The sequence below is a fragment of the Stenella coeruleoalba genome (assembly GCF_951394435.1).
Source record: "Stenella coeruleoalba genome assembly, chromosome: 11".
NCBI lineage: Eukaryota > Metazoa > Chordata > Mammalia > Artiodactyla > Delphinidae > Stenella > Stenella coeruleoalba.
Window position 1 is genome coordinate 101430989 of NC_137157.1, and position 15745 is coordinate 101446733.

Below are 15745 nucleotides of genomic sequence, written 5' to 3' on the forward strand. Positions count from 1 at the left end.
GGGAGGGTGGGAGGGGGGAGACAAGAGGGAGGGGATATGGGGATATATGTATACGTATAGCTGATTCACTTTGTTATACAGCAGAAACTAACACACCATTGTGAAGCAATTATACTCCAATAAAGATGTTAAAAAAAACTATAAGAGCCATTACTTGGAGAATCGGGGGGATTTAATATGGCCTGGTTAATAGGTACTATTAGGGAACTATTGATAGTTTTCTTAGCTCACTAAGTCTCTCCTTGGCAAATCTGTCCGATTTCACTATGAACAGCACCACCCGAGTTCTCAGTCACTCGGGCCCAAAGCCTCGGAGCTCCAACCTTCTTTCGGATTCCGCCACCCACCCTCATTATCAGTTCAGGTTTTTATCACTTCTTTTTTCACGGCTGTATTGAGATATTCACCTTTTTGAAATGTACAACGGAGTATAATTAAATGGCTTCAAGTGAGTGTATTCACAAAGCTGCGCAACCACCAGCACAATCACCCTGAGAACATCTTCGTCACCCCAGAAAGAACCCTTGACCCCACTAGCAGGCACTGCCCATCGGCCTTTTGTCCTCAGGCAGCCTTCAGCTCCTCCGCCCGACCATGTCAGGCGCCCGGACACAGTGGCTCCTCCAGGGCGCGGTGGAGACACCGCCCCGCCTCCCAGTGGCAGCTGCAGATGCGTTCCTTCCTCGCTGCGCTACGGCGCCCCGCTCCCCCGCCCGCTCCGTACCCTCAAGGCCCAGCCCCCCACCCGGCGCTCCGGCGCCGCAGCTCCCGGGACTCCACGCTCGGTCAGCCGGCTCGCCTACAGCTCCTCCGGCGAGCGTCGCCAGCCTCCGCACCCACGACGGTGGGCCCGTCCGAGTCCGCCTCTTTCCCAGCGGTCCCCGGCCGCCGCCGCCCGGAACCATAGAGCTGCTCCCCAAGAGGCGAGCAGGCCGGGAGAGAGCGGCTCTTCCGGCTCACACCTGCGCCAAGAGGCCTCCAGGACTCCGTGGTCCGGGCTTCCTCTTGGAAAGGCGGATCCGCCCTGGCGGCGCGCCCGGCTCCCCGCCCCGACGCCGGCGCTGACGGAAGCACGCCGGGTGACCTCACCCGCCAACATGGCGGCGGCGGTAGATTAGGACCGCGGGTCGGAGCCGCCGCCGCCACCGCCACCGCCACCGCCGCTGTGGGATCCTGTGCGGAGCCGCCGCCGCCGCCGCGTTTTCACCTCTTCGGGGACACGGGCCTGGACCAGGTGAGGGGAGCGGGGTTGCGGGCAGGCCTCGCCGGGCCCTTTCCCAGCTTCGCCCGAGGCGTCCCGAGGCCGACGCGGGAGATGGGGGGCAGTGAGAGGCTGAGGGCGCGGGGCCGTTCCGCTGCCCCTCAGACGCGTCCGGGCACGGGTCGGCGGGCGTGGGCCTCGGGCGAGGGGTGCGTGCGCGGGGCTCGCGGCCTAGGTCCCCGCCAGCCGGCCGCGCCGCGGCTTCAACCCAAGGTTCCCGGTGCCCCTCCCGGCGGCTCCGACGCCGCTGTCATTGCTGTTGCTATTATTTCACGTGTTCGTTTTTGCCACCCTTAGAGGAGGCACGGTTCGCGCTAGGTCGTTTCTTCCTTTGGTCTTTCTTCCACCATCCCAGGCCGACCCCGAGTGTCTCTCCTTCGTGCCGGGACTTTCCGAGATGGGGCTTCCCCGCTGGGAGCCGGGGCCTCGGGCCCGCTGTCTTGGGCCCTGGCCGCCGCCCTGCGGAGTCGGCCCGATGCCCGCACGAGCGCGCGGTTACCCGTGCAGCCAGCGCCCGGTTTCTGTACAAGTTCTTAACGAAACTGACGGTCTCCCCTCTCCCCTGTTTCTTTGCGACGTGGGGCAAAACAAGCAAGTCCTCCAGCGAAACTGTCAGTGCGATTTCCCCGGGAGGTTTGGTGTAAACCAGAATGCTGGTCTCTGCCCTGACTTGTGTGACCTTGGATGAGTTGCCACACCCTTCTAGTACCTTCTTGTCTTCAGTCTCCCAGAAAATTAAGCAAGTGTTCGTGTAGGTGGTGAACTGCTTATACCTCACGTACATCGCGGGATAAATAAATGTACACTGTAAATTGAAAATCTTTAAACCACTATGGAATATTCTTCGTTTGATAATAGGCCGTTAGGGACTTTGAAAATTCTTTTACTCTGATTGGTCAAGTACCATTCTCAGTATTTTTTTTTTTTCCAAAGGATGGATTTTCTTACGGAGGACCGTACCCCAGTAATTGAGTTCGGTTGAGGGATACAGACGGTTGAGTCCAAGGCGTTTTGTAGAGAAAAGGTGCTTGTTAGCCCGTCAGTTAGTCAATATTTACTACCTATCTTGCTCAGCTTTTAGGACAAGTGATTTGCAACAATAAGTATTGTTTTAAGAACATGTTTCTCTTAATGAAACATTTTAGACATACAAAGCAGCAGTTTTAACCAATCACAGTACCACCATCCTGCTTTTTAATCATAGTTTTTTCAAACTTGATTTTGATGCATATCTTATTCCAAATAAGTGGTCACCAAGAGTTATTTTTTGTTTTGGCCGCTTTGCGCAGCATGCGGGATCTTTGTTCCCGGACCAGGAATGGAACCCCCGCCCCCTGCCATGGAAGCACAGTCTTAACCACTGGACCGCCAGGGAATTCCCAAGAGTTCTTTTTTTTTTTTTTTAACATATTTATTTATTTGTCTGTTTAAGGTGTGCCAAGTCTTAGTTGCGGCACGTGGACTTCTTAGTTGCAGCATGCATGCGGGATCTAGTTCCCCGACCAGGGATGGAACCAGGCACCCTGCAATGGGAGCAGTCTTAACCACTGCGACACCAGGGAAGTCCCCCCCCAAGAGTTTTTTTTTTTTTTTTTAAATTAATTAATTTATGGCTGTATTGGGTCTTCGTTGCTGCATGCGGGCTTTCTCTAGTTGCGGCGAGCAGGGGCTACTCTTCGTTGGGGTGCGCGGGCTTCTCATTGCGGTGGCTTCTCTTGCGGAGCACGGGCTCTAGGCACGCGGGCTCAGTAGTTGTGGCTCGTGGGCTCTAGAGTGCAGGCTCAGTAGTTGTGGCTCACGGGCTTAGTTGCTCCGCGGCATGTGGGATCTTCCTGGACCAGGGCTCGAACCCGTGTCCCCTGCATTGGCAGGCGATGCTTAAGCACTGCGCCACCAGGGAAGCCCAAGAGTTCTTAATTAATATATGTTAACAGGGTTGAAGGAAGGGGGCTATTTTCAGAGTTGCTGATTTTTTTTATAGTAGTGTTTTATTGAGATACCATTAAGTTGTTCACATGTGTAGTCACAGAGTGTGCACCTATCACTGCAGTTTTCATTCCCGAAAGAAACCTTGTACTCATTAGCAGTCATTCTTTATTCCCACACTTCCCCACCTAGGCAGCCACTGTTTTACTTCTCTGTAGATCCCCCAGTTCTGGATATTTCATATGAACAGAATTATACAATATGTGGTCTTTTGTGACTGGCTTTTACCTCCATGTTGTAGCAGGTAGTGGCATTTCTTTCCTTTTTATGGCCACATAATGTTGCATTGTATGAATAGACTATGTTTTTAAAATTCATCAGTTGATGGGCAGTTACTTCCACTGTTTGGCTGTTATACGTAATGCTGCTGTGACCATTCATGTGAACGTTTTTGCATAGACAATGTGTTTTCATTTCTCTGTGGCACATACGTAGGAGTGGAACAGAGAAATTGACTTTCATGTTTCCCTTTTATGTGCGTTATCTACTCGTATATGGGAAGCCTGACTATGTGTTTGTGGGGAGAGTGAGAGTGAGGCATTTCTCTTTAAGTACATTATGTTGGAGTGCCAGCTGCTGAGTGGAAACATTTTTGGACGGCCCTTAGCACAGGATTGAACTGGCGTCTTCAGTTAGGCACGTTCCAGTTGGAAAGGGACAGTGGACACTGAAATAGTTAGTGTCTGCTGAGTTTTCAAATGCTTAGTTGCATTTCTCAGTTGGACCCAGTGAAATTTTTGCAGTTTCACAATTTTAATTAGGATTATGTAACTTTTCTTTTGCAGAAAGTCCTAGAATTGTATGATACCTAATAAAGTACAGATTGAAGAAAAAAAGTCATTGGACTTCATGCTACTTCGTGGAGCTTAAAAATTCTTTGCTAAAACCACCAGTGGGTCTGGAGACTGGGATCGGGGAATCAAAAACTTTGTCCGTGCTTAAAACTCCAGAGTTTTCATTTGTGACTGAATTGTCTGTGGATTTTCACTTTTCTCTTTGTAAACTGGGATTGTATATCTACTCAACTGCACATTATTGCAGTATTTAACAATCTTATTACAATTTTATTTTAGTGGGAGGAGATAGTCTAAATACAAAGCTTCTTGAAATAATTACATCATGTTAGATTGTAATATTTTTCTGCTGTGGTTCTATGGGGTTAAGAAATAGAATATAGGTATGATATTCTAAGTTAGTATTTCTGATGTGGGTGCTAGAAATTTGTTTTTTTGTTTTTTTTGCGGTATGCGGGCCTCTCACTGCTGTGGCCTCTCCCGTTGCGGAGCACAGGCTCCGGAGGCGCAGGCTCAGCGGCCATGGCTCCCGGGCCCAGCCGCTCCGCGGCATGTGGGATCCTCCCTGACCGGGGCACGAACCCGTGTCCCCTGCATCGGCAGGCGGACTCCCAACCACTGCGCCACCAGGGAAGCCCTAGAAATTTGTTTTTAATAGCCTCCAAGATGATTATGATCAGACAAGGTTGGGAAACAACTACAAAAAACTCATGTTGCTGCAGATTTGCTTTTCATAAGAATTTAAAGTAGAATTTAATAGTTGCTGTATACCTTCTGGTTACCGTTCATAAAATGTGCCTAATTCCCACAGTACTATCTATTAACATCCTGGGATTTGCACTGGTACTCAGAATAGAAATCTGGTTTTAAAAAAAGACGATTTATTGTAAGATTGTGGATATTACATTTGTTACTGAAGGATCATGGATGTTTCGGAAATGCCACCAAATGGATGTATAAACACAGGATTAAGTTACCCAGAGCTTCCTCAGGCTGTCCATCTGGCTGACAGCTACCTGTAACTTGAGAGAAGAGCAAATTAAAGGTGTAAGGCAGAGAAAGAAACAGCTGGGTAACACAGCTGTATTCAGTAGGTTGTTAGAATTGTGTAAAAAGCAGGAGTTTTTATATTGAAGATCACTCTTGTATTTAATCACTTCTTGATACCAAGAACACTTATACCTAATTTGAATTCTGTAGGGTTCTAGATAAAATTTAAAGAGTAAAAGTAGCTATGTCTTTTTCATCATTTAAAAGGAAGCTTGAGCTGTCTTAGGCATGAAATGTCCTCTGGTTGGTGAGTAAGTAGTGGGGTGGACCTGAGCCTGGTCCCCTGCTTCCAGGAAAGCTCTGGGTGATGGTCTCAGATCATATTTACTTTTTCTTTAACCTGTCTTTTTCCTTTTTGCCCCCCTGTCCCGTTCTGAAAATTGACAAATTTGCTTCTTTTGGTATTGTGGGTGTCTGATATTTGGGAAATTGCCTTGTTTTTCTACCATTTTTTCCTGTTATCATTAGTGTTAGTGTTTCCACCTCTGTGTTCCTCTCACCCAGCACGTTGCCTGGCTTGCAGGAGATGTGTATTGAATGAATACAGTTAAGGCCTAAGAGTTCGGAGCGGAAGAGGATGTACTCAACCAGGTGGTTGCACTGTTAACTAGCTGTTACGATTTTGGGCAAATAAATTGTCTATTCTTGTTTGTCCATCAATAAAGTTGAGACTGTTATCTTTTCCTTCTGGTGTGCAGGATTACTGTGACAACACGTGGAAAAGTGCTTCAGCAATAGAGGTCTCGTGCAGAGGCGATTTATTTATGGTATCTTATAGAAATGCAAGAGCTCTTTGTGCAGTATGCAATTAGTCACCACCGAGTGTGCAGAGGGAGTGATGCCCTCTGTCCCCAGAATACCCTGCAGCAGTGCTGCAGAGTGCACACTTGGCATCTTCTCAGTGCCTTTGAGAAATTGTAATTTAATACAAATGCACGAGACCTGTGATAGCATTTCTTTCTGTTTATTTATTTTTAATTGAAGTATAGTTGATGTACAATGTTGTATGTTACAGTTGTACAACATAGTGATTCACAGTTTTTAAAGGTTATAGTTCATTTATAGCTATCATAAAATACTGGCTATATTCCCTGTGTTGTAGACACATAGTAGTGTTTCTGAGGTCTGCCTGCCCCATCACCTAAACACAGGCCTGAACGAGCTGCTTCGCTGCTATAAGCTGGCAGCTCAGGTGAAGTTAGAGGAGTTGGAAGGATGTTATATCCTGCGGGTCTCGTTTGTTTATGACTGGAACGTCAGAGACAAATTTGAAGCCTAAAGACCATGCACTAAACTTAAATGATGGAAGTATGTATGGTCAGCTTCTCCATTAGTGTGAGTCCTTGAGAATGGTTGAGTGTCAGGGAAGCAGTCACCAACTGTGTGGACGTATGGATAGTAACGTGTACTAGAGCTGAGGACTTTATAGTGGAGAATTATGAAATCCATGATTAAAATGGCATTTATGGGGCTTCCCTGGTGGCTCAGTGGTTAACAATCCGCCTGCCAGTGCAGGGGACACGGCTTCGAGCCCTGGTCTGGGAAGATCCCACATGCCACGGAGCAACTAAGCCCACGTGCCACACCTACTGAAGCCTGTGCTCCGCAACAAGAGAAGCCACTGCAATGAAGAGTAGCCCCTGCTCGCCACAACTAGAGAAAACCAGTGTGCAGCAATGAAGACCCAACATGGCCAAAATAAATAAATAAATAAAATTTAAGGAAAAAAAGATGGTATTTATGGCTAGTTGATAGGGATTTGTAAGAAAGTTTGAAGAGCACTAGGTTAAAAATCCAGTTTGGATACTTGGTAAACTGTGCTTTGTCTGTAGCATCTGGGTTGGTGTGTAACTAAAAGTGTCTTAAGAGATACGGATTTTTGATAAATACAAGAAATTTTTTTAAAATTTTGTTTTATTGAAATATAGTTGATTTACATGTTACGTAAATTTCTTTTTCTTTCTTTTTTTTTTTTTTTTTTGGCTGCGAGGCTTGTGGGATCTTAATTCCCCAACCCAGGGATTGAACCTGGGCCACGACAGTGAAAGCGCCGAGTCCTAACCACTGGACCGCCAAGGAATTCCCAATGTTGTGTTAATTTCTGCTGTACAGCAAAGTGATTGTTATACGTATATATATACACACACACACATATACATTCTTTTTCATATTCTTTTCCATTATGGTTTATCACAGGAAATTGTATGTAGTTCCCTGTGCTCTACGGTAGGACCTTGTTGTTTATCCATCCTTGATATTATAGTGTGCATCTCCTAACCCCAAGCTCCCAATCCATCCCTCCCCCACGTCCCTCACCCTTGGCAGCCACAAGTCTGTTTTCTATGTTTATGAGTCTGTTTCTGTTTGTAGATGGGTTCATTTGTGTCCTGTTTTTGATTCCCCGTGTAAGTGATACATGGTATCTGTCTTTCACTGTCTGACTTACTTCGCTTAGTGTGATCATCTCTAGGTCCATCCATGTGGCTGCAGATGGCATTATCGCCACCACGTCTTCTTTATCCATTCATCTATCAGTGGACACTTAGGTTGTTTCCATGTCTTGGCTACTTTAAATAGTACGCAGCCAACATTGGGGTGCATGGATAAATACAGGAAATTTGATTATAACAAATTCTAGAACATCAATTTTTTTAAATATAAAATATATTTAAAATATAAAGCATTATTCAGAAGATGAGTACTTCTTTTTTCCTGTTACCAAAAAATTCTGAGACTTTTTATACGTTAAATTTTGTTACTGATTTGCTCTTTTCTCCTCTCTTTTGGAACTTAATCATTTATTCCTTGCTCTCTATTTATATCTCATTGGCTTCTCCACTGAATGTAAACGTGCTTAAGTCTCTTTCATTGTATATAAAACAAAACAAAATAATGAACTCTCAGACCCTTTGTCTCTCTCCCCAGCCTCCATTCTTGTCTTCCCTTCAAACCATGAAAGAATAGACTAAAACCCATTTTCTCTACTGATTCACTTTACATTCACTCTTTTTTTTCTTTTCTGCTCATTTCTTCCTTTTTATTTTTAATTAATTTATATTTTATTTTTTGGCTGCATTGGGTCTTCGTTGCTGCACACGGGCTTTCTCTAGTTGTGGCGAGCGAGGGCTACTCTTTGTTTCCGTGCGTGGGCTTCTCATTGAGGTGGCTTCTCTTGTTGTGGAGCACGGGCTCTAGGCGCTTGGGCTCAGTAGTTGTGGCACGTGGGCTCAGTAGTTGTGGCTTGCGGGCTCTAGAACTCGGGCTCAGTAGTTGTGGTGCATGGGGGATCTTCCCAGACCAGGCTCGAACCCGTGTCCCCTGCATTGGCAAGCGGATTCTTAACCACTGCATCGCCAGGGAAGTCCTCCATTCGCTCATCACGTCCCTGGCCTCTGCCGTTGCCCTGCCAGTCAGATTAGCCCATCCTGTCGGGGACATCATCTTGACGTTGCATTTTTTTTGGTGTGTTGTTTGTACTGCCTTCTTCCCGAAGCGCCTCCCCCGACTCTGAGCACACCCTCCTGTCCCCTTTATGCCTTTCTGCCTGTCCACTGCAGACCTTAGCGGGCTCCTCTGCCAGCTTCTCATCTTTTTGGCCAGCCCTGAAATGGTAGTTTTGCCTTGAATTCTAATTGGGTTTCTTTTTCAGATTAAACCAGTGTTTCTCAACATGTTTTTTAAAAACTCTTTTTCCCTTTGATAAATAAAAATCTCTGGCTCCTCTTCTGGTGGTGCTCGGGGTTGGGGCGGGGGGTATGTGATTCTTCCCTCCCATCCTCTCACTGAGAGTCAGTGATACAAAGAAGATTGAAGGTTTACTCAGATTTATTTTCTATACCTTATAATCTGAAAACAGTAGGTAATGTTTGCTTTTCCAAGCATGAATATGCTTTTTCAAACCCAGCCACCCCTTCTCCCACCTCCTGGAAACTTTGGCGCTTCCTCCCCTTGGACGTCGCTGCTGTCCGTCCACTCTCCGTAGGTGATGCTGTAGACCCGCCTCTGCGCAGGCCACAGCTTTCTATCTCCAGTGCAGACCTCGTTCTGAGTTGAAGGCCTGTACGTCTAGCGTTTTGTTCATTTCCACCTTGCCGGCTGTGGGCATTCTACAGCTCAGTACGCCCCCAAGTGAACTGGTCATCCTCTCCCCCAAGCAGCTCTTGCTGTACTGTGTGACTTGGGCAGTAGGAGCAGCGCCACGTTCTGTACAGCTGCCTGGTGAGTGCCGTTGAGTTGGTTCACAGATCTTCAAACGCATCTGCAAGTTTTCCCTGTGTCCCCTTCTCCTTCCCTGTGTTCCTGCTCTGGGTCGTGCCTTCATACGCTCCTGTTCAGGTTTTTCCAGTATTACCCTAACTTGTGTCCTTGCCTCCAGTCTCCGTTCTGGCTTCCACACTGCCTCCAGGATGATTTTTCTAGAATATAATCTGTTCATGTGCTTCTCTTGCTCAAAACCCTTCAGTGATTCCTACTGGTGTTCTACAGAGTTCCTAGCGTTTTTTTGCATCATGATCTAATCTGAGAGGCTACCGAAAGAAATTGAGTGGTTTTTTTTCCCTCCAGAAAAAATGCTCATGCGCACAGAATTTGCATACAGTTCTGCGGGTTCGTTAATGGACATGGTTAAAATAATTTTCCAGCTTACAGGATAAAACCCGAGCTGCCAAGCATCCTGTAGCATACGAGGCAGGCCACATGCTGACTACTGTGAGCCCCATCCTTGTATCGTAGGACTTTGCCATGTCAAGTGGGTAATTTTTGTGTTGTTCCCTGCTGTTCCAAAACACTTCTGTGCCTTTTCCGGGTCTACTTGACATCTAAAGTTCACGTCGTCCCATTCCCCAGCTGGGTCAGTTGGTGACTAATCACTCACGTTCCAAGATCTGCTCAGATTTTACCTTATAAAGCCTTTCCTGATTTCCACTTTTTTTTAAAAAATTTATTTATTTTATTTATTTATTTTTGGCTGTGTTGGGTCTTCGTTGCTGTGTGCGGGCTTTCTCTAGTTGCAGCGAGCGGGGCCTATTCTTCGTTGCAATGCGCGGGCTTCTCATTGCAGTGGCTTCTCTTGTTGTGGAGCACGTGCTCTAGGTGTGCAGGCTTCAGTAGTTGCAGCACATGGGCTCAGTAGTTGTGGCTCGCAGACTCTAGAGCGCATGCTCAGTAGTTGTGGCGCACGGGCTTAGGTGCTCTGCGGCATGTGGGATCTTCCCAGACCAGGGCTCGAACCCGTGTCCCCTGCATTGGCAGGCAGATTCTTAACCACTGTGCCACGAGGGAAGCTCTCCACTTCTTTTTTCTTTCTCTCGAGAGAATTACCTGTTCCTTGTTTTGGGTTGCCCTTCCCACTCATGTATACTGACTCGTATCACAGAATTTTATTGTTCTTATTTGTTTCTATGCTTTTGTTTTCCTCTACTTGATAGAAAACTCCTGAGGGCAGGCGATTGAGCTTAAGCCTTTGTGCCCAATGCACAGATATTTCTTAAGATCTTAAAACAGTCTGTATCATTGTTTTCAGTAGAAAACAATTATTTGGAAACTTCTTAGTAAGACATTTTGTTTTGAAACAACTGTTAAGGTACGTAGTAGGGGTCAAAAGATACAAACTTCTCATTGTGAAATAAATAAGTCCTGGGGATGTAATGTACAGTCTGGTGACTATAGTATATAATTCTGCCTTGCATATTTGAAAGTTGCTAAGAGAGTATGTCTTTTAAAAAGGGGGGTACATGGTATGTAAAACAGCTCTTAAGTCCACATGGAGAAGTGAATTTTACTTGCATTGATTAGGATACAAGTTAAAGTACCTATTGAAGAGATTCAGAATAAAGTGGCCTGAATAGGAGTCAGAGGCTAGTGGTCAAGGCGGGCAGGGCAGCTCTGCTCCACGGGGTCATTCAGGGACCCAGGTCCCTTCTGTCTCGTGCTGTCCCCTGGAGTGGTGTCCTTGTTTGCATGTCAGAGTGAGGTGTCTGCCATACGCACATTTCAAACCCAGAGAGGAGGAAAGAGGAAGTCTTCAAGGAGAGACCCCCGCCACCACCACATTGCACATGTAACTTCTGCTCTTCTTCCTCAGGCTCAGGCTAACCTTGTAGCACACGAAGCTGTAAAGGAAACAGGGAAATGTTGTTTGCAGCTGTGTGGCCATGGATGTAGCTGAAATTTAGTAGGCTTTACTAGTAAAAGAAATAAGAGAACATATGCTGGCTCTGGGGGGAAGGTAAAGAGAGGGCAGAGCTAGTGTTTTTGCCACATAGGTGAAAATAGAGTAACTAGGGAGAGGTAGAAAGGGAAATTTTCTTTTTTTTTTTTTAAGGGAACTTTATTATTTTTATTTATTATTTTTGGCTGCGTTGGGTCTTTGTTGCTATGCGGGCGCTCTCTAGTTGTGGCGAGCAGGGGATACTCTTCGTTGCGGTGTGTGGGCTTCTCATTGCAGTGGCTTCTTGTTCAGGAGCACGGGCTCTAGGCACGTGGCCTTCAGTAGTTGTGGCTCACGGGCTCTAGAGCGTAGGCTCAGTAGTTGTGGTGCACGGGCTTAGTTGTTCCGTGGCATGTGGGATCTTCCCGGACCAGGGCTCGAACCCATGTACCCTGCATTGGCAGGCGGATTCTTAACTACTGCCTCATGAGGGGAGCCCAGAAATTTGCTTTTGATTTGATATCCGAATAAATAAATTCCTACTTGTCAATAAATTAAATTATGTTTTTTAAAGATTACTGAGATAAAAAAGGCCAAGAAATATTTATTTTGGTATTTAGTTGAATAGTTGGAGTCAATGGGAAAATGTACTGGCATGTAATAAACTTTATTTATTTTCTTTTTTATACGTTTATTTATTTTTACTTTATTTTTGGCTGTGTTGGGTCTTCATTGCTATGCACGGGCTTTCTCTAGTTGCGGTGAGCAGGGGCTACTCTTCGTTGTGGTGACTTCTCTTGTTGCAGACCATGGGCTCTAGGCGTGCGGGCTTCAGGAGTTGTGGCACGTGGGCTCAGTAGTTGTGGCTCGCAAGCTCTAGAGCACAGGCTCAGTATTTGTGGCGCATGGGCTCAGTTGCTCCGCGGCATGTGGGATCTTCCTGGACCAGGGCTCAAACCCATGTCTCCTGCATTGGCAGGTGGATGCTTAACTACTGTGTCTCCAGGGAAGCCCCTGTAATAAACTTTAAACTGAAAAAATACTTTTATGTTTTTAGGTTTTACACATCTGTAAGTAGACCTTTCCGGAGCGCTGCCAGCCGACCCCATGGCGTCCTCTACTACTGTGCCTCTAGGATTTCACTATGAAACAAAGTATGTTGTCCTCAGCTACTTGGGACTCCTCTCTCTGGAGAAGCTGCAGGAGCAACATCTTTCCTCACCCCAAGGTATTATCTTTGGCTTGTGGTGGTTGTATTAAGTAGTAATAATTACTTCATGTGTGCAAAATTATATGTATCTAAGTAACTTATAGCTCTGGTTATAAGATTGAATAATACTAATAGGCTCTTAAAGAATAAGAGCCACTCCATCCCTTCCCATCCCCTCATCCATTCCCACAAGCATGACTTTTCATGTTTTTTAAGAGCTCGATATTTTATTTATTTATTTTTTGGCCGTACCATGCGGCTTGCGGGATCTTAGTTCCCTGACCAGGGATTGAACCCATGGCCCCTACAGTGGAAGCCTGGAGTCCTAACCACTGGACCGCCGGGGAATTCCCAAGAGCTCCATATTTTAAATGATTGCCATTGGTACAGGGAAAAATGTAAATAAACAGAAACCCATCTGCCTTTAGAGATTTCATACTTAGCAAGCCATAGATTAGAATTATATAATTATTTTTAAAGTTTATAACACAGTTGAGTTCCTCAAATTACCTTTTTTCAAGGCTATTAGGGTTTTTTTTTAATTGAAGTATAGTTGATTTACAATCTTGTGTTAGTTTCAGGTGTACAGCAAAGTGATTCAGTTATATATATATACATATATATCTTTTTTTTCAGATTCTTTTACCTTATAGGTTATCACAAAATATGGAGTAGAGTTCCCTGTGCTATACAGTAGGTCCTTGTTGTTTATTTTATATATAGTAATAGGGATATTAGATGTAAACAGTCGATCAGACTTAGAGAGTTTTTAGCGCAGTTCTTTGTATCACGAAGTTGTATATGTCCTTCTTTAAATAATTTGCCAAACGAAGCTTGAAACAGTTACTAGAGGCTGAATTAATCTTCTTCGTTAAGATGCAACATCATCATCTTAAATATTCTTATCCATAGATTTTTACTACAGCCATGGAGGTAGTTCTTATTTATTTGCTGCTATTTTAGCTCAAGAATGGGTAGTGTTGGTACTAGGACGACACGGAATTCATGTCTACTCACAACTAGGGCACCTACCAGGCACCAGTGGGGGACCACGGACACCTAAGGGGACGAGAGGAACCCCCAGCGACTGGGGAGGACGTGGGCATAGGGGGAGTGAAGGGGGAGGAGAAGTGGAGGCCGGATGGGACAGGAGCCCCTGAGGGGTGGCTGGGGGAGGGGAAGGGATCCCACGCCCGAAGGGGGAAATTGGGGAACCATTGGGAGGACAGAGGATCAAAAGGGGGCATGGCCAGGTTTCCCCTGTCCACTTGGGCCCCTGGGAAGCTGTTGAGGTCCCCAGCCTGATCCTCTGCCCACCCAGGCCCCCTCCAGCCACGCGGGTCCTGAGGGAGTGGGAGGCAGGGAAGGGGGAGCAAAAGTAAAGGCCGGACCTCCGGGACCGGCACCCCTGAGGGGCGGCTGGGGGAGGGGACCCACCCACGGTTAGGGGTCCACCCACCCAGCGGGACCCACCCACGGTTAGGGGTCCAGCAGCAACTGGGGAGACCCTGGGGGAGACGGTGGGGGAGGGGCGCGAAGGAATGGATGGGAACGGGGCCAGCACTTTCCCTGTCTACTCAGGCACTGGGGAGCCAGTTGGGCTCCCGGCCTAATCCTCTGCCCTCGGAGCCTCCCTCCTGCCGTGCAGAGCCCAAGCCCCGCCCCTGCACCCCCAGCCAGGGCCCCACCTCTACACTCAGAGACCCCCCCTGAGACCCCCTCCAATGTGCTGGGCCTAAGCCGCACCCACACATGCTCACTCAGGGCCCTACCTCCAGACTCCAGAACCCCACACTCCAGAGGCCCTCCTTTCCACATGCTGCCTCTCCCCTTCTGGGCAGGTCCTAAGCAGAGGCCCCGCCCCACACTGAAGGTCGCCCTGCCTAGGCTCTGCCCCATGCTCACACCCCCAACCCCCACCGCCTAAGTCCCACCCTACCCTAAACCCCAGCCCTGCCTAAGTTTCACACCCCGCCTAAACTACCCCCCCAAGGCCAAGGCACTTTTTTTTTTCTTTCTTTTTTCCGCTGTGGTTTTATTTTACCTTATTGCAGTTGTTTCAATTATAGTTTTATTTGTCCTAATACATTTTTTATCTTATTAATTTTATTTTGTTTTTTATTTTTTGATATTGTACTGCTCCTTTTTGTCTTTCTTTCTTCCTTTTGTTTTTCTTTTTTTTTTTTTCTGTGCCATGCAGCTTGTAGGATCTTGATTCCCAGGCCGGATATCAGGCCCAAGCTCCTGTGGTGGGAGCTCCGAGTCCAAACCTCTGGACTAACAGAGAACCTCAGACCCCAGGGAATATCAGTCGGAGTGAGGCCTCCTGGAGGTCCTCATCTCAGCACCAAGACCCAGCTCTATCCAACTGCCTGCAAACTCCAGTGCTGGATGTTTCAGGCCAAACAACCAGTAGGACAGGAATACAGCACCAATCATCCAAAAAAAAAAAAAAAAAAGAAAAGAAATGACAAAAAAATATGTTACAGACAAAGGAGCAAGGTTAAAAACCTAAAAGACCAAATAAATGAAGATGAAATAGGCAACCTACCTGAAAAATAATTCAGAGTAATGATAGTAAAGATGATCCAAAATCTCAGAAACAGAATGCAGAAAATACAAGAAAAATTTAACAAGGATCTAGAAGAACTAAAGAGCAAACAAACAGTGATGAACAACACAATTACTGAAATTAAAAATACTCTAGAAGGAATCAATAACACAGTAACTGAGGCAGAAGAACAGATAAGTGAGCTGGAAGATAAAATGGTGGAAATAACTGCCAGGGAGCAGAATAAAGAAAAAAGAATGAAAGGAATTGAAGGCAGTCTCAGACCCTCTGGGACAACATTAGACGCACCAACATTCGAATTATAGGGGTCCAGAAGAAGAGGAGAAGAAGAAAGTGTCTCAGAAAATATTTGAAGACATTATAGTTGAAAACTTCCCTAACGTGGGAAAGGACATAGTCAAGTCCAGGAAGCACAGAGAGTACCATACAGGATAAATCCAAAGAGAAACACACGGAGACACATATTAATCAAACTATCAAAAATTAAACACAAAGAAAAATATTAAAAGCAGCAAGGGAAAAGCAACAAATAACATACAAGGGAATCCCCATAAGGTTAACAGGGGATCTTTCAGCAGAAACTCTGCAAGCCAGAAGGGAGTGGCAGGACATATTTAAAGTGATGAAAGGGAAAGACCTACAACCAAGATTACTCTACCCAGGAAGGATCTCATTCAGATTCAATGGAGAAATTAAAACCTTTACAGATAAGCAAAAGTTAAGA

General features: G+C 46.2%; 1 protein-coding gene across 2 annotated transcripts in view; it reads left to right on the top strand.

Moving 5' to 3' along the window:
* Nucleotides 1-1094: 1094 nt before the first annotated feature.
* The window catches only part of BCL2L13 (BCL2 like 13), a 66654-nt gene continuing 52003 nt past the window's right edge, over nt 1095-15745 (top strand). For both annotated transcript variants that reach the window (XM_079937654.1, XM_079937655.1), the window contains exons 1-2: nt 1095-1234; nt 12297-12467. In XM_079937654.1, the coding sequence (XP_079793780.1) occupies nt 12347-12467 (121 nt within the window). In that variant the 5' untranslated portion in view covers nt 1095-1234; nt 12297-12346. The remainder of the gene's footprint in view (nt 1235-12296; nt 12468-15745) is intronic.